We start from the raw sequence: 23,679 nt of genomic DNA, 5'->3' as shown, positions 1-23,679 counted from the left end.
AAAGATAGGAACAAGCATATTGTTATACATAAAGGTGGCATGATGAGAAAGAGACAGACTGAAGAGACGATCTGAGTAAATCCTAAACGTCTCCTTTTTTATCATATATGAATGAAACTATCCTTTATCGCTGCTGACAGATTAATGTTAGAAGAAGCAGAGCTCATAGGAGAAGTTAACATGCTGGATGAGCAGCATCATTTCTTTGGACTGACTGAAAAAGAACACTGACTGATAGCTCGGTGTTTTCAGAGGTGCTAAAACTTTATATTACTAACAACAGGATGACTAACGGCAGACTGATGGAGTTGTCATGTTAAGCTCGATTTAGGCTAAGGCGCTCTTTGGAGATCAAATCTGGTAATCAGAACAGGCCAAAAATAGGAACACATCCACCTCAGTGTAGATGTCACGCGTACTCTGAAGTAAAGACAGTAACAGATGGCGATGCTCCACACAAGCCTAACAGCCTGTCTACTGATTCATAATGTGAGAGTGCTGAACAGAAAACAGTACCGAACAATAGGAAACATTTGGTGGTTACAGCATCACAAATGCAGCTTCTCCTTTTTTTTTAAAATGTAGTTTTAAACTAAAGACTTCTGTACTTTTTTTGGCTGCTGTTTAGATGAAAGTGTTACTTTGGAAAGCTCTTGTGCTTTTTGTTAACATTTTATGGATGGAGGAATAATTTTTTTGGACTGTTACTCCTCTCTGGGAAAAAATGTTTCGGATCCGTGCATCCAGCTTGGGGTCTCGGAACAGCTGGTGCCTGTCCCCCCCAGCTGTGACTGGGCAAGAGGTGGGGTACACCCTGGAGAGGGGCCTGACTGAGAGAGACAGAGAACAACAAAGTCTCAAATCCCTGGATTCAAACTGCTTCTATTTGAGGTGCTCATTGGAAAAGCTACACATGGGCTAAGTCACGAAAGAACGTCATGATTTATCAAACAGGATTCGCTAGGTTTTGGGCACAGCCATGTTCCTGGGAGTCTGGTTGTTGATTGGTGTGTACCAGTTTGTTGTGTAGGATGAGAGTCTTCCTAAAACTGATCAATCAGAATCAGAATCAGAATGGGGTTTATTGCCAGATGTTGAGGTTTACAACATTAGGAAATTGCTGCGGTGCTTCAGTGCAAACAATAAGAATTAAAGTGCTATGTAGAAAGAAAGATATGTGCATGAGATATACATGAGAATAGGAATTGTGAGTGCTACGTAGAAACATATATACATGAGTGCAGGTGGTGATCAGTGCCAAACATGGAATGATGCAGTGAACACAGCGTAGGGTCATGTGTTAGTGGTGGGAACAGTCATGTGGTTATTGTTCATGTGTCCAACAGCAGAGGGGAAGAAACTGTTCTTGTGGCGAGAGGTTCTGGTGCGAATGGACCGGAGCCTCCTGCCTGAGGGGAGCAGGTCAAACAGACTGTGTCCAGGGTGAGAAGGGTCAGCTGAGATCCGGGCTGCACGCCGCAATGTCCTGGAGGTGTACAGGTCCTGCAGAGATGGGAGTCTGCAGCCAATCACCTTCTCAGCAGAGCGCACAACACGCTGCAGTCTCTGTTTGTCCCTGATAGTGGCTCCAGCGTACCACACGGTGATGGAGGAGGTGAGGATGGACTCGATGATTGCAGTGTAGAATTGCATCATCGTCCGTGTTGGCAGGTTGAATTTCTTCAGCTGCCTCAGGAAGTACATCCTCTGCTGGGCTTTCTTGATGACGGAGGTGATGGTGGGCTCCCACTTCAGGTCCTGAGTGATGGTGGTACCCAGGAAGCGGAATGAGTCCACAGAGGTGATGGGGGTGTCAGTCAGGGGTGTCAGTCAGGATGATGGGGGGGAGTGGGGCTGTGTGCCCCACTCCCCCCCATGGTGGTTCAGAGGAGATCTGGGTCATTACATCATCACTCCCAATAATACCCCAATTCCTGTCATTATATGTTTATTTGTCTCTCCCTCTGTACTGTATGTTTTCCCCCAAGACTAATTCATGTTTTATTAGTTTTGGAACTAATAAGGTTTGTGTGTCCAGGTGTTGGATAGTGTTTCTATATCTATGTTCCTGAAAACGCTATTTCCTTAGATTTAGCCTCACAGTCCTTTTCCTGGGTGCAGACTGTCCTCACTCATTAGATTTGACCAAAAGGGACATTTTCTTTAAGCCACTTTGGGTGAAAGCTGTACCATAATGTTTCTATCTGTTAATTTTCCAAATACAGATGTCTGCAAAGTCCCTTTATTCTCTTTCAAGGTTATAAGATATAATAATTTTATTTTCTCCCTGCTGTACACTAAAATAATTTAAAATTGGGATTGATTTTATTTTAATAAACATGATCCAGATTAACACAAACAATCCTTTTCTGAATAATGTGTTTGAAAAAAACAAATATTTCTTTTATAATTTAACAGTTTTCTTCCCTTTGACCCAGTTATACACCTCCTTAAGGGGGACTGAAAAAGCCTCCATAGCACATCCTTTGGTCTGTTTAAATACTGTGTAATGTTGTTAGTTAACGTCCATTCAGTCAACGACAATAGAAAATCATTAGGTGGCATTACATGGTCTATAGTCATGGGATTCAGTGATTCAACATGTCTGCTAACATTGTCTTTGCATCTACATTTAACTAAGAGCAACAACTATAACAAGGCTTGCCTGCTGAAATGCATTGGGGGGTTTTTTGGGGATTTTTTGAGGTAAACCTGACCGTCCTATAAGAATAAAGGCATTTTACAGTATTTGAAATGAGACTGCCTTGGAATTTTTTGATGATTTATCCACAAAAAGCATGCTGAAATCCTACCATGAATAAAAAAAAGCATTTCAGCAAGTTCCTGAAACTTCAGACAATATAGAAAACATTTCTGACCATCCAGCTAGTTATCAGCACACGTACGGCATCCATGCGGGGTTGTATGCAGGTATGAGTGACTTGCATGTCTGAGAATGTGAACGATAAATACAGATTTAGTAGGAGTATGCACAACTCTAAATCATGAACATGTATAGGTAGCTTGTCCACTTTTTATAAAATATAAAGAACAGAGAAGGTCACTCTTACAGATAGCTGAAAGAAACTCATCTCAGAGTGAATGTTCACAAGTGTACTCATCAGTGAGTGGCCTTGTTTATTTCAGCAGCATCGGACCACATTTAATTCTGTATATAATTTTAAAAAAATTTACTTAAATTATTAAAAAGACATTGATTTGTTTTTTTGTTTGTTTGTTTGGAAACAAGGTTGTAGTATTAAAAAAATGCAGTTTTGGACTTTCGATGGGCATCATTTTAAATGAACATACATTCTAAGTAGTGGCTACGCTTATGAAGAACTGTGCAAAGACAGACTTGACACATGCATGCATATGATTACTTGTCCTCAAACTGTTTCACAGTTGCAGCCTCTTCATATCTCCATCTGTTCTCTACTAGGAGCTGGACATGGCTTATTATGATTCCAAGGCAGAGCTGGATTATGTGAGTAAGGGACAAATAAACTGAACTTTTATTAAAAAAAAACTAAGTACAGTAGAACCTTGGTTTATGAGTATGATTCGCTGTTGCTCGCAAACCAAAACCCTCATATGTCAAAGAGAATTTTCCCCATGAGAAATGATTGATGGACCGCTCCGAGCTCCCAAAATTCCCACATAAAAATCATTTTTAAAGGTATTTTCTATATAAGTCACTGACTATGAGTTTTTTGCTCATTACTCGTAGGTCAAGTTACTCGCAATCCGAGGTTCCACTGTATTTGGCTTACACTTACTTGACCTAGCCTGAGTTGACTCAACTACAGTATTAATATTAGGGAGAGAAATGTGTTTGTGCTTCATGTGCTTGTCCTCCTGTTCATGTAGTATTCCATGGATGGAGAAGGAGAGGTGGAAAATCCCTCTCACATCAAGCTGGAGTTTGTGTATGACCCAAACTTCAAGAATAATGTCAACTATTCCTACACAGCTGTTCAGATTCCCACGGATATTTATAAAGGAGGTAAGTAGAGTCCCCAGTCTGTAAAGACATGTTTGCAATTAGCTTAAGGTTAAGGTGTGTATTTAAAATATTTCACTGTTTGTTGATTAGCTCCCGTCATTCTAAACGAACTGAACTGGACGCAAGCGTTGGAGAAAGTCTTCATGGAGAATAGTCGAGAGGATCCGTCACTGCTGTGGCAAGCATTTGGGAGCGCGACAGGAGTCACTCGTTATTATCCAGGTAGGTTTTAGTTTTTAGGTTCCAGCTGTCAGGTAGGAGGTGAATAAGCCAAAGTCAAAGTAAATACTATGATGTGAATATTTTCTTCTGTTTTTTTTGTTTTTTTTTGCAGCAACACCCTGGAAAGCTCCTGATAAAATTGACCTGTATGATGTCAGGAGGAGGCCCTGGTATGCGTTCCAGCTTTAAACATGTTTACATGTGGGCTGCATGCAATGGATTGAAGCAGATGAAGTTTTGTGTCCTCTTCTTTGTTCCCCACAGGTACATCCAGGGTGCCTCATCCCCCAAAGACATGGTCATCCTTGTTGACGTGTGAGTAATTCTGCTAAACTCCTTTTGACCCATTCAGAGAATGAACATTCACTTTTCTTATGGTTATCTTAGTTTAGTATCACAGCTGGACACAAGCAAAGGCTAGACTGGCTGGCAATGTACAGAGAGTCCAGGAAATCGCTTTTTTTCTGCCCATGTGGGTTTTTTTTATTCTGATTCTCGGATTTTTCTTGTAACATCCAGTCGTTTTACTGAATTTCATTACTTTTCTTATGCCCCTCCTGAGTTTTTCTCGGTGTGCCTCTCACTGTTAAACATGCAAATTTCACCTCTGCCCTTCTTTCATTTTGCTCCCTGTTTAATTTTGAAGGTTAGAGCTTTATGATCCCCTTTAGTTGTTGTTTTATTAACCACATTTTCACTTTCTGATGATGCAATATTATTGCAATTTTTAACATCTTGTGATATTCATATGATTTATCACCTGTTTCAAACACGTTATGTCCTCAAAGTTAAACTTTGTCATTATCTGTTCAATCCAATTTTGATTTATTTTTTTGCTGCAAAATGAGACGTTCAAGCTGTCACTAAAACCTGCTAAATGTTGACAGTCAGTCTGATATCAGTCGTGATTGAATGCGGTCAAGTTGGCAAATACTTGCAATCTGTTTCTGATAATACAGCAACTGTGATAGATCATAGAAAATCACATATCTCTTAAAATCTACAGAGACGGAAAATGATTAGATTTGCACTCAACAATCTTCTTGTTTTATAGGAATGTTACTAGAATACAACCAGCCAGCAGCTAGCTGAGTTGAGTCCCCTTGAGTTATGCTTATTGATAAAGTCTCATTCATACTGATGGCAACATGTTGGCACTCTGAGTAAACAGCAGTTATTTGCAAACCTTTGAAAAAGGGATGGCGGTCAGTCCAAGTCAGACTGCAACTGTTTCCAGAAAGATTACCTCCTACAGGCGTGATGAGTCCTCTAGTTCGTAGACCCAGAGTATTTTAATTTATGCAACAAAATATCAATATTTGGTGTCCCTGTATGGATATAATGTATCGTAAAATACGCAAAATATTCTGACATTAGGCTATATAGATTTTTTCCTCTCACCCCTGGCAATTTAAAGTGCCTGTTTTAACTTCCTGCACGTCCAGCCTGGTTGTTTTCACTGTGTGAGCCTTTCTGTTGGAACATTTTCATCAGCATGATTTGCACTATGTTGGATAAAGTGTGAAATACTGCTTTAATAGTAAAATCCTTCTGCCTTAGGGCCAAACTCGATGAGGTATTTTGCTCTCTGTTTTTGGTATTTTGTTTAACAACAAGCTGTTGGCTGTAGCATCATTTTGTCATCTGCAAATTTGTATATTTCATAAATGTTTTTCAAGTATTGCTTTAATCAGAAACATTTGTATTTGTATGGCAGAGCAGACACTAATGTTTTGCTTTTTTTTGCTGAGTGAATTCAAACTCACGCTCGAGAACAGCAGTCTTTTGTTGCTGTGCTGTCCCCATGGTTGCTATTGTGGTAAAAGGACATACTTCATTGGTACTTGCTGCAAGGTTAATCCCATTGTTAAGCTCAATGTGGGAAATCAGCAGACCTTTCATAAGTTTGAAACCTGGTTGCTCATCACGTGTACATTAGGATAGCAAAAAATGCAAAAACAAATTTTCAGATCTATTCTTCCATGCAGTATTCATGAGCTTTATTTTTTAGCCACATTTTTACTGTAGTTTTTGAGATCACATTTCCACTAGTACTGCAGAAATTTGTGTTTTGTTGAATGCAAACTGTACAAAATTAAAACAGAAGTGGAAAGTAAAGGAGTGAAAAGTACCATTATATAACCACTGAATATATTTATCAGTGCCGATCAATCGCTGCAGCAGGAGAGATTTTGCAGCACTACTGAAGACTTTAGTGGAGGCATTATGAATTATTCTGTTCTTTTTAAACTGGCCTCTTGAATTATTTTAAACCTGGCTCACGAAGAGAGTTTGAAAGTTTTCAAGAAAAAAAATCTTCACTTTGAAGGAGACTTTTACAGTTACAGTACAGAACTTTTCTGTTGAGTTTTTATTTCGAGCTCCTTGGGGCGACTGTTGTTTTGATTTGGCCCTATATAAATAAAATTGAATTGAATATTGCCAGACATACTTGTATCAGGCACAGCAGTGAACCAGTAAAGTGCCCTTCCTGTGAGTGTGAAGAAGTTTAATCCCTGAGATACCTCAGTATAAAAAAAGGTGCAATTTCAGCAGTAAGTCTCAGGTTTTCAGTCTTTGTTGACTTGTGGTATAAACATTGTTAAAGTAAAATTATTTTTTTCATAGTAGGTAGTGAAAAAACTGAGGGTTTTTTTTAGTCATTTAATTGTTTATTTATCACTTACTATAATTACTTTGGTATAGTATGAATGCTTTGGTTGTAAAACGTATGAAAATACACCTGAAATTCCAAAATCTATGCCCTCTTTCACATTTTCCAAAGTCATTCAATGGGCTAAATTAAAGTGTTTGCTGACCCAATTTTGGTCCCTGAGCCTGAAATTTGACACCCCTGTGTCAGACTATGCTCTCCACAACTGTTGACTGGCATAAAAATGGATAAAATTAGATCGCCTTTAGCACCATTTTGCGAGTTTTAACTACATCTGAGCCAAAACCTTTAGGATTAGTTAATACTCTTGACACATAAATGCGTAATTTTTGCATTCCCTCATACAAAATTATCTTCTTGCTTTTTGTTTGTCTCCACACAAGTATTTATTTAAGCATGTTTATTCTGATGTTTCCTCAGGAGTGGCAGTGTCAGTGGACTCACCCTGAAACTGATCAAAGCGTCAGTGATGGAAATGCTGGACACTTTATCCGATGATGACTACGTCAATGTGGCCAGGGTTAGCATATGCTACACTTACTGAATCTGAACACTGGTTTTCCATCATTTCCCCTGTTGTTTTCAAACTGCGTCTGCTCCTGTGTTTCAGTTTAATGAGAAGGCTGTGGCTGTGGTCCCTTGCTTTAGCCATCTAGTCCAGGCTAATGTGCGCAACAAAAAGATTTTCAAGGATGCAGTGCAGCAGATGCAGGCTAAAGGCACCACTGACTACAAGTCTGGATTTCACTTTGCCTTCAATCAACTATTAAATGCAAGTCATCTATACTGATTTTGTTTGACTTGGCATTATGTGATAAAATAAAGGTTCTGCATGCAGTTTTACTGCATTGACTGACACGTGCATTTTGTTTTTTCCTAATTTTCAGAAAACAAATGTCCCCCGGGCCAACTGCAATAAAATAATCATGCTGTTTACTGACGGAGGAGAGGACCGAGCTCAGGATGTTTTCATGCAATACAACTGGCCCAACAAAACGGTCAGTTTCTCATGCTAATCAGACACCTCTCCATTACCTCCTGCATTCGAGCAGGATGTTTCTGTAGTGTCTAATCACCCTATGACAGTTAATTTGACATTTCCTCTATTCACCCATGTCAGGTTCGAGTATTTACCTTTTCTGTGGGCCAGCATAACTATGATGTCACACCCTTACAGTGGATTGCGTGCACCAATAAAGGTGAGTTCAGCTTCATATACTGTAGACTACAAAAGGATTCAGTCCATGGTATTAAAAACTGTTTTGAGATGATAAGATAAGATGATGAGAGGATGTATTCTGTGGATCACTTGATAAAAAAAAGTAATGATAAATAAAAATATTTGTAGTTTTACTACTTTTTTGTTTTTTGTGGCTTCATGCCGAGAAAAAGCACTGAAATGTGTGCAGTGTTTGGCTAGATGAACTTGCACTATGTCTTTGAGGATCTAGCAAAAAGCATATAATAGGGCATCAAAAGAGGGTTCTGATGACACTCTGGGTCAACCATGGGTCAAGCATTCAAAGCAGCTGACATGCAGGGAGGTTAGAGTGGGTGGAGATGAAAATCAGGGGTCATTTGTGACTGACAACAGCAAGAGTGAAAGGAAAGCTTTATAAGATGGTAGTGAGGCCTGCTGTGGCACAAACACAAATACAGGAGGCCGAGCTATAGGTGTCAGACTTGAAGATGCTGAGATTGTCATCGTAATTGCCCGGGTGGGACAGAATTAGAAATGATGACATCAGAGGGACAACTCGGGGTGAACAATTTGGAGATGAAGTTAGAGAGACAAGGCTATGATGGTTTGGACATGTGCAGAGGAGGAATAGTGGCTATGCTGGACAAAGTTAAATATGGATCTGCCAGGCAGGAGGAATAGTGGACGACTGATGACAGTTCATGGATGAAGTGATGAAGGACACGCAGAGGGTTGGTGTGACAGAAGAAAATGCTAGGGATAGGGTGAGATGGAGGCAAATGATCCTCAGTGGTCATCCTTAAAGGGAACAGCTGCATGAAGAAGTTTGAGTTGTTATGAGTTGAATAATAAATCCTAAACATCAATATCTGTAAGAATGGGAATAAATAAGAATAGAACCAATAAATAACCGAGCATAATGTAAAACACACTGATCCTGTTAGAGGACTTGACTTTAAGGAGGTGCTGGTACTCACAGAGAGGTCGCTACCACAGTTTTGTTTGTGTAGATATTTTAAGGCCCAACAGTTACTCACTGACACTGAAAACCTCTTTGGCGAGAACGTGGGGGAATGTGGTGCATTTGCCAACGCCTTGAAAAATTCATGCCCGCCGAGTGATATTTTGACCCAAGAGAAAAAGCCTTGTCAGTGTCCTCCTGGTTTGCTAGTTTTGACTGAATAATTGATGGTTTTATAAAATAGATCAGCTGAGCAACACGTGTTATATTTTGTTAGCCGTTAAACATTGTGAGCTAGACTCTCTGCGTCTCACTGCTTTGACCTTCAAACCTTCATTACAAATTCTTTAAAAATCTAGGAAATCCCTTTGCAAAGTTTGCAAAGACAATAAATATGTCAGGCTGTGTTTTCAGTAAGACAACCAGAATATTTAAAAATGCACCATACATTTTTTTATGTGTTTGGAATCATGAAAAAGACACAAACATATGGATGTGGGATAATTTGAATGGTGAAGGGTAATGAATGGTAAGGGATGAGGACTGAACAGTCTCAGTGCTCATCCCATCAAGAGATCAGTCATTGGAGATTTTAGACTTCCAGCTGATTGAATGGTCTTGACTGAATTTCATGAATATAGAAACCTCTGTGTTAAAGCTCAGTAGTTTTCTTCTTTAAGCTCTTTAAGCTTCCTACCTGTGGGATTTTAAAGGCTGAGTCACTGGTCTAGTATCATCCAGTCAAATCTAGAATATTTATGAGCACCACTCCAGTGTTGTTGATTTTTTTTTTTTTTGTTGAAAGAACCGCTCACACATCTCCAATCTCTCTCTCTCTCTCGCTGGTTGTCTTTTTTTCTTCGCCGCTTGCCAGGTTACTATTTCGAGATCCGTTCCATCTGCGCTATAAGGATTAACACCCAGGTGGGTTTGTCTAGTGCCTCTAATACAGATGATGCCTGTTTGCTCATTCTCTTTGTGGCACTCGCTCGTCCTATAGAAACATCTATGCTCATTTGTTTGCTCAGCCTTCTCCCAGAGGCCTGATGTTGTCGGTTGTTTTCAAGCTGCGGCCTGTCACGTATCTCTGTGTTTTGTCAGGAGTACCTTGACGTGCTGGGACGCCCCATGGTTCTGGCAGGCAGCGAAGCCAAGCAGGTTCAGTGGACCAATGTGTATCAGGATGCTCTGGTGAGACGGCATGAGCTCATCAAATATAGCTAATCCATTAAATACACAATAAGCTCATATAATTTCTAATAAATGTTTTGGGACTTTATCTTTGCACTCTGCAGGGTCTTGGCATGGTAGTAACTGGGACTTTGCCTGTTTTTAATCTCACCATGGACGGAAACTCACAGGTAACAAAACAGGATAATTATATTTGAGCTTAGGTGGATGAGATGGTTTTGCGAGTTACTTATTTTCTTCCTTTTGTCTTAGTGAACAAATACAGACTTTAACTCTAGTGTGTAATATCACTTATTATTTACAATTACTAATGTTTGTATGGCAAAAACAAATATTAGTGTGATCAGGATGCTTCTATACTTACTAATATATTACATGTGATTGAAGCAGTCTGTATAGAAAGGACACGTTTACATATGGGTGAGGTGACTTTCTGCTGCTAAAGTTTTCTAATTGGCTGCTGCTTCCAGCTTCATCAGGAAAAGCAAATAAGCACATCATTTAAAGTGTGACAACTAGTTTGAATAGAAACAATATATAAACAATTTATTTAAATGACTAAATGTACGGCTGCTGTTTTGTCTTTTTCACAAGAATCAGCTGATTTTAGGTGTCATGGGAGTCGACGTGCATCTTGATGAGATAAAGCGACTCACACCGCGGTACAATGTATGTGCATAAGTCACATTTTTCTTATTTATAAGCTGAGATGGACGAAGAAGACCAGCTCTTCACTGCTATTCCTTCTTTTTCTGTGGTTGTCACAGCTCGGGGCCAACGGATACATATTTGCCATCGATCCAAACGGATACCTGCTCCTTCATCCTAATCTCCAGCCAAAGGTGATTCAAATCTATTTCATTTGGTAAAATGCTTTATTTAATCTGTGGGGAGCTGCTTTAAGAAGAAGAAAGTTGGAGGATGGGGCAGTTTTAGGTTTGGGTTTTAAGCATCGGTGATGATGATGATGAATAATTAATAATATAAGGCTATGTGTTAATATCACGTTCTCTCTCAACTCCTCTCAGCTTGTGAATCTGCCAGAACCTGTGACGCTGGACTTCCTGGACGCAGAGTTGGAGGACAGCAATAAAGAAGAGGTGAGGAACAAGTAGAGCTGTTTTGTTGATGCATGCTCAATCATCCAGGTAAGTAAATCCCCAAAAGTAATCCTGTTCATCTGGATGTAGCGTTTCTGTTGTTGTATTCTTTGTTGTTCAAACTTAGTAATTGTGTGAACAACATGTTTCCTCCTGAGGAGAATCTGCCCAGCAGGATAAATTGTCTGTGTAGGTCATTGAAAGTCGATGAGAACATATCTGTGGCCGATTTAAAGAAAAACTTTGCTCTGTGTTTCCATCATGTAGATCCGCCGACAGATGATCGATGGAAGACCAGGTGAAATGCAGATCAAAACTCTGGTACTGTCAATTGACGAGGCAAGTCACTTCTCTTTCTGAATGTCTGCACGCATTTCCTCTTTAGTTTGGACTGCAGCAGTTATGAGGAGTTTAACACATGTCATGATGACTCATACTCATAAATTTACAGTGCTGTGTGGTGGGTCCATGAACAAACTGCTTACACAGTTTTTTTTTTAAATCACTTTATTTGAAAAAATAGACCTAGAACTGTAACCAACAACAGTGTTTTTATTTAGAGCAAAAATCCAGCTTAAATGTGTCCGACTCTTTTTTTATCCTTGCAAGCAACCAAAACTGTTTTTGGTCTATAAGTTCCTATTATGATGTTGATTATTTACGGCTGATTATCCAGTAGGAGGTTTTTGTACCAACCTGGGCTCTTGCTTCTCTTAAATGCCTGCTGATGTCTCAGTGCAGTTTCCTTTATGTTTATCTGTATGTGCATTTGATTTATTTATTTATTAGTTATGGGGGCTCTATCTGACAGTTGGGTATATTTCTGTGTTGTATGGGGCATGGGGATGTTTTATCTCTTTTTTTTGCCTTTTTGTTCTTTATGTAAACGCTGTATGTTAAAGATAAGCTGCTTAGCCTATACAATCACATCATATTACCATTCCTGCATGCTGAAATAAGCGGCTGAAGTCTTGCATTGTCTTTAATTCACAGGTTTTTAAAATAATAAAATAGTTTTAGGTTATATAAGGTCCAAATCTTATTTAATAAAAAATTAGGTATATTTGAGCAAATTTCATACTCTATCTGCAGAAACTGCTGACAGTCTGGTGATCTAAGTTAATCAAATTCTTAAAGGAGCTTGTTATGTGGACTTGGACTGTGTGTAGAAACATAAACGTGAACATTAATTTTACAATGTACAACCCAGGCAGGGCTGCAGTAGTCTGACGAATAACAAACGCAGTTTTTGAAAGTTAAAAATGCTTAAACTTTGATCACTGTACTTTATTAGCTTTGCCTCTTATGTTTATTGAAATTCTTTACCTCTGCAGCGCTACATCGATGAGGTCTACAGGGGTTACACCTGGACTCCTATCAATGGAACAGACTACAGGTGAGCGGATAGAGAGTCATGAATCATGAATAAAAACCAACCAGCTGTGGCCCAGTGAGGCCTGCAGGCACAGATTGATTCACTCTAAGGCCCACCATCTTTTTGTATCCCCCATTCATACTGGAATCCTGTCGGGATGCTGCCACCTGCAGTCTCGGTCTGGTATTACCATCCTACAATGAGTACTACATCAAGGCAGATCTGAGCGATGTGATGCTGCAGCTCCAGTGTGAGTACATGGAGACAGGGTGTTCGGGTTTACATCCAAGGAAACCAGAAGCATTTCACACTCTCTCTTCTTTCGTGTTACAGATATGCAGTCTTTGCTGCCCAGCTCCTTTGAATCATCAGGCCACGTGTTTCTAGCTCCAAGGTGACTATCTTCATCTGTCATGATTTCATTCTTCAGTAAAAGGAAGGTGCTTATTTATGCTGCCGTGTCCGCAGGGAATACTGCAAGCGTCTGCAGCTTTCTGACAACAACACCCAGTTCTTGCAGAACTTTCTGTCTCTCATGCTTGACCTCTCCCCTGAATCTGATGAGTGTGAGTGCGTTAACAGAATGAAAATATCTCACTGCTGTAGACACACCGATAAGATATTCACCACATTTTTTAAAAATATTTTGCAGGTGACCATGGCCTGATCCACAACCTGATTTTTGATTCTAGGATCATCGGGCAGCTTGCTTCTCGTGTATGGAAGAACAAGGACCTCAATTCGTAAGTTTGGTTCTATTGTTGTTGTTGTTTTTTGTGTAAACTACTATAGTGCAAAACTAGAGCTGAAGAAGTAACAAATGTTACAGGTATGGCTTCCTAGCTGTATTTGCATCCACAGACGGAGGAATAACACGAGTTTTTCCCAACATGTGAGTGATAAAAGTAATTACTTATTCAAGCTCGTACAACTTTCCACTTGAAAACTTTTGATGACTTGTGTTCACGTGTTTTTGTAGAGCTGCCGAGTTGTGGGATGAGGACCCTGAACCCTTCAATTCAAATTTCTACAGACGGAGCCTCGACAACAAAGGCTACATGTTCAGATCTACACTCAGATCCTGTGAGTAACTAAGTAGCCAGACTTCACTGACTCAAAGGAGACGCTGATGTAAACGTTACTAAAACAATAGTTTGTCTGGTGAGTCGGGGTAATCATGAGCTTGGCATCAGCTGATATTTCAAGCTTATATTTTGTTATGTTTCATACTATTTTAAATAATTAAAATAGTGAGCATTACACATGCTGGTAAGCACGTTTTGTTACATTTGAGCAGAGACAGGCTCCCGCAGTTCCCTAACTTTGTGCAAAGCTAATATAAGTTGCTTCTCTGCTTCAACTTTGATGTTTATTTCGAGCCGCCTGCCACTGAATTAGGTTTTAAAAAACATTTTTAAGGAAATCACTCAAATGGAAACTCTCTCAGGTGTCATTACTTGATTCCTTTACCTATACGTGTTTCATAGAACGTTTATGCAACATCTTAATCCCAAGATCTTGGCTCATTTCAGCCAATTGTCTTATTTTCATGTCCGTGTATTTCCACCAGCTTTGGATGACCCCATTGCAGCAGAAAATGGGACGAGTGAAATTGTGGTTAGTTCAGCTGTGGAGGTTAATTTAGCAGGAAAACTGCTCAGACCTGCAGGTAAGATTTTTATCTGGTCTGTTATACATATGAAATTGGGGTTTTTGGTTTGTTGTGATTCCTCTTCTCGTCCCGTTCTCCTTTTACTCTGATCCTGTGGATGTCGTCCTGCAGTGGTTGGTGGGAAGCTGGACTTGGAAGCTTGGGTGGATAAGTTCAAAATCCTGGCCAGCAACATGTCAGACGGCCGGCAGGGGTCACACAAGGTACAGATTCTGAGTCTAAATCACCTGTTAAAAGCAAATTCACCTAAACAAAAATCTCACATGGTCTCATTTTGTTAAGCAGTGTGGACCTCTGAGAAGTTGCGAGATGGATTGCGAGATGGACACAAATGTAAGCACTTTTCTTTATTTCACTCTCTCGCTGCGCCGCAGCAGGACAGTGCCATCAGTTTAATGACCAATCTAAGGTCCCTCAGTGGTGATTAACTTGATGAAACTGTGATTAATAGACTGGCCTTTTATTTCACGTCATTCACAGTTTGTAGCCCAGAAGAAAACTGTTGTTGCTGCTTGTTTCTCTTTCAGACAACTCACAGAAAAAAGGAATTCTTATAAATGTGTCCAGCGTGATTAACATAATCCACACTGCTGCATGTAAATGGTTATGAGGGTGATTAAAGCTCATAAGCGCTCACTCATGAGTTGTTGTCATAAATGTAACCTTTTTTTTTTTTTTAAAGCTACAATATTTTTTCTTCTTCTCTTTTTTCTCTATAAACTGTTGGGAATCAGCCTGTAACTTCAACTGCTGTCAGCTGAATGCTTGACAGTTCTTGTCACAGCCCCCAAGCCATAAGGAGACCTTCACACATGATTTAAAATGCAAATGACTGCAATCACAAATGCTTCTACCATATTATTTAATACATTTCAATATTGTCCAGAATATAATAACACATATTACATCTTTTATTGATTTTTAACTGTCTGTTTTCGCTCTAGTAAGATCAAACTTTGTCTTTCTTCCTGTGTTCTGCTGCACCCACACTGTCTTCTGCAGGAACTCGGCTGCTATCTCATTGATGATGGTGGGTTCCTGGTTATGTCCAATCAGGCAGATCACTTCCAAAAGGTATGTCTATGTGTTGTAATGTGTCTACCCTTTATGATGCATGTCATCCATAGCAGGGGTATCAAACATAAGACATAAGACTCAGCACACCAAAGACTCCGATGCAGCCCAGTGGAAAATGAGGATTTAGGTAGAAAAAGTAAATTTGGGATTTTCGTAAGTTTTAGAGTAAGTTTTAAAGACCTCATACTGCAAGTGATGATAAAAAGTCTGGGCAATGAGCTACTGGGACTTTTCCTGTAACAAACCAATCATTGCCAGGATTTTAAATTATGAAGGAAATCTATGTAAAACTAATTCTTGTGAAACAGGAAGCTCAGTGGTTTCCAGGGACTTCTTTCCACTTTAGTGAGGAGCAGCAGTGCATTTGTCACAGCATACACACCTCATCAAACTGCAGTCCTCTTGCTCTATAGATGTGAAAAGTCTCTGCTTGATTTGTGCAATAATCATCTATTTCTTTCAGTATATAAAATAAACCTATAGTATGGTCGCAGGAAAATAACAATTTATATTTTAAATCACCTTTAGTATTTCTTGGAGCAGACGTTTTCTACTTGCATCACCAGTTTATCTCTTTCCCTACACCTACTCATTGGATCTTTTTATGCCTTGTATCACCAAATAAAGTAACCATCGTGTATAGTATAGTATGTACGGAGAGGCCTAGCTGTAGTCTTTGTTGCTCTGGATATTTTATCCGGTAGCAGTTTCAGACTCAGACATATATGGATGAATTTGAGGGGTTCATCAATCAAAAAAAGAAGAGGAACTTTGGCACTATGAAATATAAAGTGATTTGGGATTTTTTTTAAATCTGTGAATCATGCAAAGCTTCTATAATTTTGAGCTCAGTGTTGAGCCATTATTCTCACGTTTTTATTGCTCCCTGTAACTGTCTTATTGTCCTTCTTTTTAAAAAAAATCTCAGATTGGTCTTTTCTTTGGCGATGTGGACGCTCCCCTGATGTATGCCCTCTACAACAATTCGATCTTCACTCGACGGCAGTCTTTCCAGTACCAGTCTGCATGTGAGCCGGTCAGCAGCAGCCACACCGGCGCAGCACCGAGAGGTGTTTTTGTGGTAAGAGACAACATCAGGCCGTCAAACTCTGAATGATTAGACAGTCTGAGACGTTTGCCGTCATTTCTTAATTTTCTCTGTCTCTCCAGCCGTCCATTGCTGATGTTTTGAGCTTGGCATGGTGGACATCAACAATGGCATGGTGAGACTTTATTTGCAGCAAATCAGATGAAATCTACTTCACTTTATGTCTTTTTAAAACAGTCTTTGCTGTGTACATGAAAGTGATTTTATATTTTTTGTGTTCGACAGCTCCGGTTATTTTGAGCTGTTTATATATAGCTCTGAGTTTACTGTTATTGAACGATGTTTTCTTTCTTTAACGTCTTTTTCAGGTCTGTGTTTCAGCAGCTTCTTTATGGACTGGCCTATAACAGCTGGCTCTATCAAGGTGACATGCATGTGAACTGATGTATTCCTTATTGTTTTATATGGTACACAGTAAGAAAGGAAACACACATTGGATGAATAGTAAACTTTCAGGAATTTCACTGTATTCTTACTTTGTTATTTTCCCGTCATCATTAAGTAAGTGTTCGACTGCAACTAAATAATGTCATTATGTTATAAGCTGATTTTGAACATGCTTTTGTTTCTTTAGCTGATGTCCTCATCGAAGGCTTTGAGACTAAAGAAAGCAGCTGTGTGACCATCCAAAGCCAGTTCTACTTCACAAACACCACAAACTCCTACAATATGCTGCAGGACTGTGGAAACTGCTCCAGGTGAGTTTTCTACAGAATCAGCAAAATCAGCTTGCAGTGTTTATGAGCTCGCAGCCCTGTGCTGTCCATATGGAGCTGGCTAAATACTTGTCACTGTCTCCTACAGACTGTTCCATGCAAAGAGGATCGAAAACACAAACCTGCTTTTTGTGGTCGCCGAGAAACTGCTCTGCCAGTCGTGTGAGATTGAGACACTGACCCAGGTCAGAACAGAGTGTATCCTTTCTGCTGTCGAACACTTCTGACATTTTCATTTTTGTAGAGGTAGAAGATATGTTTTTATGTTTGCTGTTACCGCCATAACCAACAACCAACAGTTCAGGAGGAAAATCCCTGTGAAGTATTGAACAATACACGATATCGTAAAGGCCCGACTTCCTGCTTTGACTACAGTGCCTTAGTAAGTGCCTGTGCTGTTATTATTCAAAGGAATCATTTTGTGTCTTAGTCCTGAGCGTGTGATAGGAAATTCTGAGAAAAAAAATATTTGTAACGTCACACAAACAATAATTATCACAAATAACCAATTAAACTACTATCCAGTGACAACTATTTGAAAAAATACAGAGACCTGCTACTAAGGAAGTATATTAGATAGTGATTAAAGTTGAAAATTCAGCAGTAAGCAAAACAATGTGTGGCTCTTCCATTCAGTTGCTTTTGCATAGTAAGTGAGCTAATGTCCTAATATCCTATCCTAATGTCCTAAACTAAAGTCCCAATGCTCCCACAACCGTTGGCTAAGACTAAAACAAATTATTTTTGTAAAACTGAATATTAGGGTTTGACACCCCTGAAAAACACACTGTGGTGTTGTTCCATTGCATGGTCAGGATTAAGACACATTTTCTTTCTGTAAGACTCCAGGGTCATTAGTTGTGGAGAACAAAAGGATTCACTTTTTACTCTCTTTGCAGGAAAACACGTCAGAGTGTGGACGAGGTCATTCCCTGCAGTCCTCCATAGGAGTCCTCCTCTTCATTCAGCTCACTCTGCCTCTCTTTCATCTCTCACACATGCAAACACTCTGACATTTTTGATCTCTGTAGGTTAAGGCTCGGATCTACTGAAGAGTAGATCAAACAGCAACTGTAAAATTCTTCTTTTCTGAACTACAAACAGCTCACAGAGAACAGTGCTTGGAAAGAGACCCCTGGATCAGCTCATAGTGTCTTTTGCCTTATTGCTAATGCATTTCTTGGTGTTTCGGGGCTTGAGTGCAAAACATATGATTATAATGCGTTGCGTGTGCATGCTATTTAAACTGAGACAGCATCTTTACATTTTTATTTATTTATTGCATAAAGACTTAGCCACGGCAAAAAGTCAGGGAGACGACCAAAGCCACCCAGCAGTAGAAGATTGCTGATCACGTTTGTTTGACTGTGTTTCACTGTCTAGAATCTAATGTGGCAGCAGAACAGTGTATCATATTATTACATTACTCCCTGAACTTCCTAGATGTGGTTAAACACAGTTACTTCATGATTTAGCTTTTTCACATAGGGCCACCTAGGTTTCTATAGCTTTTTTTTTGCTTAATAAATGCAATTATAATTTATAAAGTGCATCTGTATTTACTTGGGTTATCTTTGAGAAAGGACTCAGGAAAGGAGGAAAAACCTTTTTACAGCACTGTACAGTTTATGCTAGCTCGTAGCCTTCGTCCTCCCGGCCTTTGCAAGTGTAGAGCTGTGTATATATATATATCTGTATATAAAATCCATGGGATACCTTTGAGATGCATGGTATATTTTGAATTCTAGTAAAGTACAAGAAACCTAACACTGTATTTACAGGTAGTGTAAAATACGTAATTATTACTTTCTACCACTGAACGTACGAGGCTGTACGCACCATCACCTTTTATTCTGAGGAGCTCTGAGTGGCTTAACAGACGAGTAACAGTTAAATAAGGACAGTACCAAGAGTTTTTAGAGCTTTCAGTACTTAACGTTACTGATCAGCTGAATATATTAAAATGTATATGACTTTTCAACCATACAGTGTCACAGTGTTGTTAACGGTTCAGATAAAGGGCAAACTAAGATATTTAATGGCGTATAGACGGAGATCAATCACTGCCTTGAAAATTTTAATGAAAAAGCTGAATCTGCTGCTGGGTGACTTGAAGACTCCCACCTGTAGGCTGCTCAGATGTTATTTGTGGCACCCATGCTGTTGTTGGCTTGAAATGAATCCCTTGCACCTGTTTGTATTTGCTCGTTCGGTCCCAGCAGATGTCTTTGCACATACAGATCAGGAGGCGCTGCACTTACAACTGTTTTTCACACGACGGTAGATCTGGGCCTTCAACCCACATTCACTTCAGTGTCTTTTGATCCAGTTCTGATCTTTGCCGAGCCAGTTTTAGTACTAAAAATTGGGTCATGCATGACAGGACCCCAAAAGACTTCTCTGTCAAGTATCCTTGCCCTCTAATGTCATTAGATTTAGGCACACGTCTGACAGGATTTAGATAAAAATATCATTTTTTCCCATAAGATATTTTTTTCAAAACTAAATGAGAACAGAGATGTGAAAAGCCAGCGTGACACATCAACAAAGAAGCATCTGTGTGGTTTGCTTGTTTGACTGAATCGTTAAAGCTGAGGTTTGCTTTTTTTCTCCGAACGCCTCCACAGATGCTCGGTATGATCTTGAAGTGCTTCCAGTCAAGTAAGATGTCGTCAGATGATGTGAAATGAAACAACACAAACTAAATTGTCAAACAGTAACTGACTTTGTGAGCTATTAGTGCATCCTTTGTGGACTCCAATATTTAAGTGCTGTGATCATCGGATACTTGCAGTGTAACGTGCAGTGTTAACAGCGTAGTCTATTAGCACAAGCCTCGCAGAAGTCAGCATATTGCCAACATGTTTTTAAACATACACGTCAGTTAGTTGATTGATGGGAAGTCCTTTGTCCCTTTTTCTTGTATTGCCAATGTTTGTCAAGTCTGAATTTATGCACTTATGTATGCTTCTGTATGGGGAATGTAGCTTCTGAAAAACTTTCAGTGTTATGAATATGTTCTTCTGCGCTTTCTGACCTTCTGTCGAGATACCCCTGACGTGTCGCTGATCACTGAATGACTTACTGCGGCAGAACATTTCGGTGTTATCATGCACAAGATTTTTGACAACAATAGCAAGAAATGTAGCAGTTTTGTAATTTTGACAGGTGTTTATTACACTAAAGATGTTTGGAATTATTTCTTGCATTAGATTAGATAAAAAAAAGAGAAATTTCCTACTTCAGATTAAATCTAATATCTATCAACATATTTGTTGTTCTTAAGTCGACTCTCAGTGTGTGCGCACAGGAGATTTCAAGTTTGTTTTGCTGCATAGTTGGCTTTCAAATTAGTTTTGATGTCAAAATCTGTACTCTTGTTACACTCAGATCAAAGGTAACTTCATAGAAAAGCACCCCCCCCCCCTCTCCTCCCTTCAGCAGATGAATGAGGAAGCAACTTTCAGCTGTCAAACACTGCACAGTCACACTCTGCTTAGTGAAGCTCTAACACCCCCCGGGTAGCACCAGTAGAAAGAACATATTTTGATTTCTTTTGAAGAAAGTGAAAGACAGGAGCCTAAAACTGGTGCTACGTGTGATTCATGAGCACTCGCTGCATGCATGATTAAATGAAGAAATCCGTTTTTCCGCAGTGATTCATTCTTGTACGTCTTTTTCTGTAATCATTTGATCTGGTTGCAGAGTTAAGGGGTATTTTTTAAAAATGTGTTTTGTTTTTTTTAAATAATATTTGTAAAAATGCATTTTCTCTCTTCGTCTGCCTGGTGTTCCACCCCGCAGTGCCTTGTTGCACTCGTCATTTTAGATGTCAGGAACATTCGCATCGTAGATGCGGAAATTCACCGTGCAGGCCATGTGAAAGACGCACTTGAATTTCAAGGGTTGCCGTGGTTCAGCTTTGAGAGGACTTTCTGGTCAGGGAATGTGAAAAAAACAAAAATATGCTCCCATAGAACTTTTAAAGGAAAATATTTTTAAAGGAGCGCAGTCGTGAAAGTGCACAACAGAAGAGTCGGCCTCCTTTCCTGCCTTCTCATGGACACGTTTGTCAAATCTACACCAACAAACTGGGCCGCCCTTCTGGCCTGTGTCATCTGATCTCCATACTGTGGTCCAGCCGGGCACAGACACTGTCCATTTACATGGATTTCTACTTTGTCCCATCTGCACCACACTATATTCTATATTTGATGCCTGTTGGAAACTTTTCAGTTGTGACTGACTGAAATGAGTGAATGTTAATGTACAGTATACCTACTGTTGTGCATCTCTGCTGTACCCAAGCATGGTGGGGACCTGGAGAAGCAGATTCAAGCTCAACATTGGTTGAAAACCTCAAAAAAAATTAAATAAAAAAAAAAATGCTGCTTTCAAAAGAAGACCCAAAACAGGAAACAGCTGTTCCTCTGAGACCTGCAGTATTTCCTTTAGGTCATTTTGCGTCTTTGAAACAACACTGTTGTACTTTGAGGAAAGAACTTTTGTGGAACTCTTTGTACCCTACAGTACAATATATTCCTGCTGTTGAGGTCAGTGTTGTAGTTTCGTTTTAAATTTACTGGTATTTATTTGCATGATATTTTGAATTTGTACATAGTCTGATGGATATTTTACATTCCTGTCTGCATCTGGATCTTCAGCTCTGTCGGGGACGGTGGTGCGATTGTGCCCCAATGTGGATATTTTGGGTAAAGTGGAGGTCGCTGAGCTCTTTGCTGCCTGTAAAGGAACGAAGCTGAAAGTTTGACTTCAGTGAAGCCTACAGTGACTTAGCGTTTGTAGTTTAAGCCTTTTGCAGGAAGTTAAAGCACAGAGCAGTTAAGATTTATGAGCAGCATACTGCCTGGTTGAACTTTATTTGTTTATTCAGCAAAAACTGATGTAAAAACACTGGAAGTGACTCGTGCATTTAACGGCTGCATAACAAATAAGGCAGTGGCATGTGTGGGGATGCCCCTTTATTATTAGGCTTTGTTTATGAAATATGTTTAAGTGTTTCTTATTTGTTTATTTCAATGTAAATTTATTTGTTCATTCGTTTGTTTATTTGAGCATCGTGAATGATATTTGCGTTGATCAGAAAGGAAGTGAATATGTTTGGAGGTTGAGCAGGCACAAGGTGCAGTTTACAAGACGAAGAGCGAAATAGGACAAAGTTATCGTTATATCCTGTACGTCTGTGTCCTTTAATTTGTCAAACAAGAAGAATGTCCATGTTTTTTGCTGTAACTTTGCTTTTCATTTTGCCGACGTTGTTGTTTACTTGGGACAGTTTTCTGTCTTTGTGCCAGTCTCCTGCGCCACCTCATTTTTGTACAGACAACGTGAAGCAGTCAGCAGAAGACGAAGGCTTAACTTTGTAAAGATTTTGTCAGCCACATTACAAAATGGATATTTAAATGTTTATATCTTTGGTGATTAAATGCTATTGATATTTTTCACTTCAGCTCTGATTGGTACTTTTTCTTCGCTCATTTGTTATTTTCGTTGGGTGACCCTCACACTTCAGCACACTATTATAACGCAAAGATTTACACACTGCAGCTCTTTATAATCCCTTATCAAGGAGATGTGCAAAAAGTTACAAAATGTTACTAAAATGAACAAAGTGATTTGCAAATTATTTAAATCTTGTTGCAAAAATAACATATTAACAGAATGACTGAAATTGGCAAGCATGATTTTGATTGCAACAAGTTAAAAACATGGGACAGGGAAGTCCCATCTCATACATTTCATTTTATAATACCTGCACCACCTAATAGAGATGTATTACATATGACAGGGTATCAATGGGCCTTTCATTGATTCTTTACAAATCCTACCATGTGAATTCATGGATTTTTTTTTTCACATTCTGTCTCTCACAATTGACGTGTACCTCTGGTGCAAATTACTGACCTCTGTCATCATTTTAGGTGGGGGAACTTGCACAATCGGTGGCTGACTAAATACTTTTTTGCCCCACTGTATGCGCCCTAATGCCCCTACCTCATCTTTTTAGAGACATGTCGCTGGTATCAAATTTCAAAATGACAGATATAATTAGAAATAGAAAAAAGTGGAACAAACAAAGCAAAATACACCCGCTTGCATAGGTTTAAAAGGTCCTCACCAGGTTGTACAATAATTAAATGACACCTCAGATAAATAATAAATAAATAATGACACAATGTCACTGACTATTTAAACAAAGCTAATCAAAAATGATTAAGCAGCATGTAAAAATCAAAGTTGAACCCAGTTCAGTAGCAGAAACCTGAAGTCACGATTTTCTTCATGACTTTTTAATCAGTCTCTCACATCATTGTGCAGGACTTTTGCCCCATTCCTCTTTCCACTCCTCTATGTT

The 23,679-nt window shown here is 39.4% G+C and overlaps 1 protein-coding gene across 1 annotated transcript in view; it reads left to right on the top strand.

The window, feature by feature from the left end:
* The window catches only part of LOC102303570 (voltage-dependent calcium channel subunit alpha-2/delta-2), a 42,827-nt gene extending 20,054 nt beyond the window's left edge, over nucleotides 1–22,773 (top strand). Inside the window, exons 5-38 of the mRNA XM_005932246.3 lie at nucleotides 3,443–3,487; nucleotides 3,871–4,006; nucleotides 4,097–4,228; nucleotides 4,341–4,398; nucleotides 4,493–4,543; nucleotides 7,323–7,422; nucleotides 7,513–7,674; nucleotides 7,790–7,900; nucleotides 8,023–8,101; nucleotides 9,939–9,988; nucleotides 10,166–10,255; nucleotides 10,360–10,425; nucleotides 10,850–10,924; nucleotides 11,023–11,097; nucleotides 11,284–11,355; nucleotides 11,623–11,694; nucleotides 12,690–12,751; nucleotides 12,904–12,980; nucleotides 13,064–13,124; nucleotides 13,199–13,296; nucleotides 13,383–13,473; nucleotides 13,560–13,622; nucleotides 13,710–13,813; nucleotides 14,301–14,399; nucleotides 14,514–14,605; nucleotides 14,688–14,735; nucleotides 15,405–15,476; nucleotides 16,408–16,560; nucleotides 16,650–16,702; nucleotides 16,896–16,951; nucleotides 17,162–17,285; nucleotides 17,392–17,501; nucleotides 17,603–17,685; nucleotides 18,203–22,773. Of these exons, the coding sequence (XP_005932308.1) occupies nucleotides 3,443–3,487; nucleotides 3,871–4,006; nucleotides 4,097–4,228; nucleotides 4,341–4,398; nucleotides 4,493–4,543; nucleotides 7,323–7,422; nucleotides 7,513–7,674; nucleotides 7,790–7,900; nucleotides 8,023–8,101; nucleotides 9,939–9,988; nucleotides 10,166–10,255; nucleotides 10,360–10,425; nucleotides 10,850–10,924; nucleotides 11,023–11,097; nucleotides 11,284–11,355; nucleotides 11,623–11,694; nucleotides 12,690–12,751; nucleotides 12,904–12,980; nucleotides 13,064–13,124; nucleotides 13,199–13,296; nucleotides 13,383–13,473; nucleotides 13,560–13,622; nucleotides 13,710–13,813; nucleotides 14,301–14,399; nucleotides 14,514–14,605; nucleotides 14,688–14,735; nucleotides 15,405–15,476; nucleotides 16,408–16,560; nucleotides 16,650–16,702; nucleotides 16,896–16,951; nucleotides 17,162–17,285; nucleotides 17,392–17,501; nucleotides 17,603–17,685; nucleotides 18,203–18,316 (2,934 nt within the window). The 3' untranslated portion in view covers nucleotides 18,317–22,773. The remainder of the gene's footprint in view (nucleotides 1–3,442; nucleotides 3,488–3,870; nucleotides 4,007–4,096; nucleotides 4,229–4,340; nucleotides 4,399–4,492; nucleotides 4,544–7,322; nucleotides 7,423–7,512; nucleotides 7,675–7,789; nucleotides 7,901–8,022; nucleotides 8,102–9,938; nucleotides 9,989–10,165; nucleotides 10,256–10,359; nucleotides 10,426–10,849; nucleotides 10,925–11,022; nucleotides 11,098–11,283; nucleotides 11,356–11,622; nucleotides 11,695–12,689; nucleotides 12,752–12,903; nucleotides 12,981–13,063; nucleotides 13,125–13,198; nucleotides 13,297–13,382; nucleotides 13,474–13,559; nucleotides 13,623–13,709; nucleotides 13,814–14,300; nucleotides 14,400–14,513; nucleotides 14,606–14,687; nucleotides 14,736–15,404; nucleotides 15,477–16,407; nucleotides 16,561–16,649; nucleotides 16,703–16,895; nucleotides 16,952–17,161; nucleotides 17,286–17,391; nucleotides 17,502–17,602; nucleotides 17,686–18,202) is intronic.
* The last annotated feature ends 906 nt before the right edge of the window (nucleotides 22,774–23,679 follow it).

Source organism: Haplochromis burtoni, unplaced genomic scaffold, assembly GCF_018398535.1.
Source record: "Haplochromis burtoni strain Fernald_Lab_line unplaced genomic scaffold, NCSU_Asbu1 Contig_156, whole genome shotgun sequence".
Lineage (NCBI taxonomy): Eukaryota > Metazoa > Chordata > Actinopteri > Cichliformes > Cichlidae > Haplochromis > Haplochromis burtoni.
The sequence above is the reverse complement of the archived record's forward strand: the minus strand, read 5'-3'. Positions and strand labels throughout refer to the sequence as shown.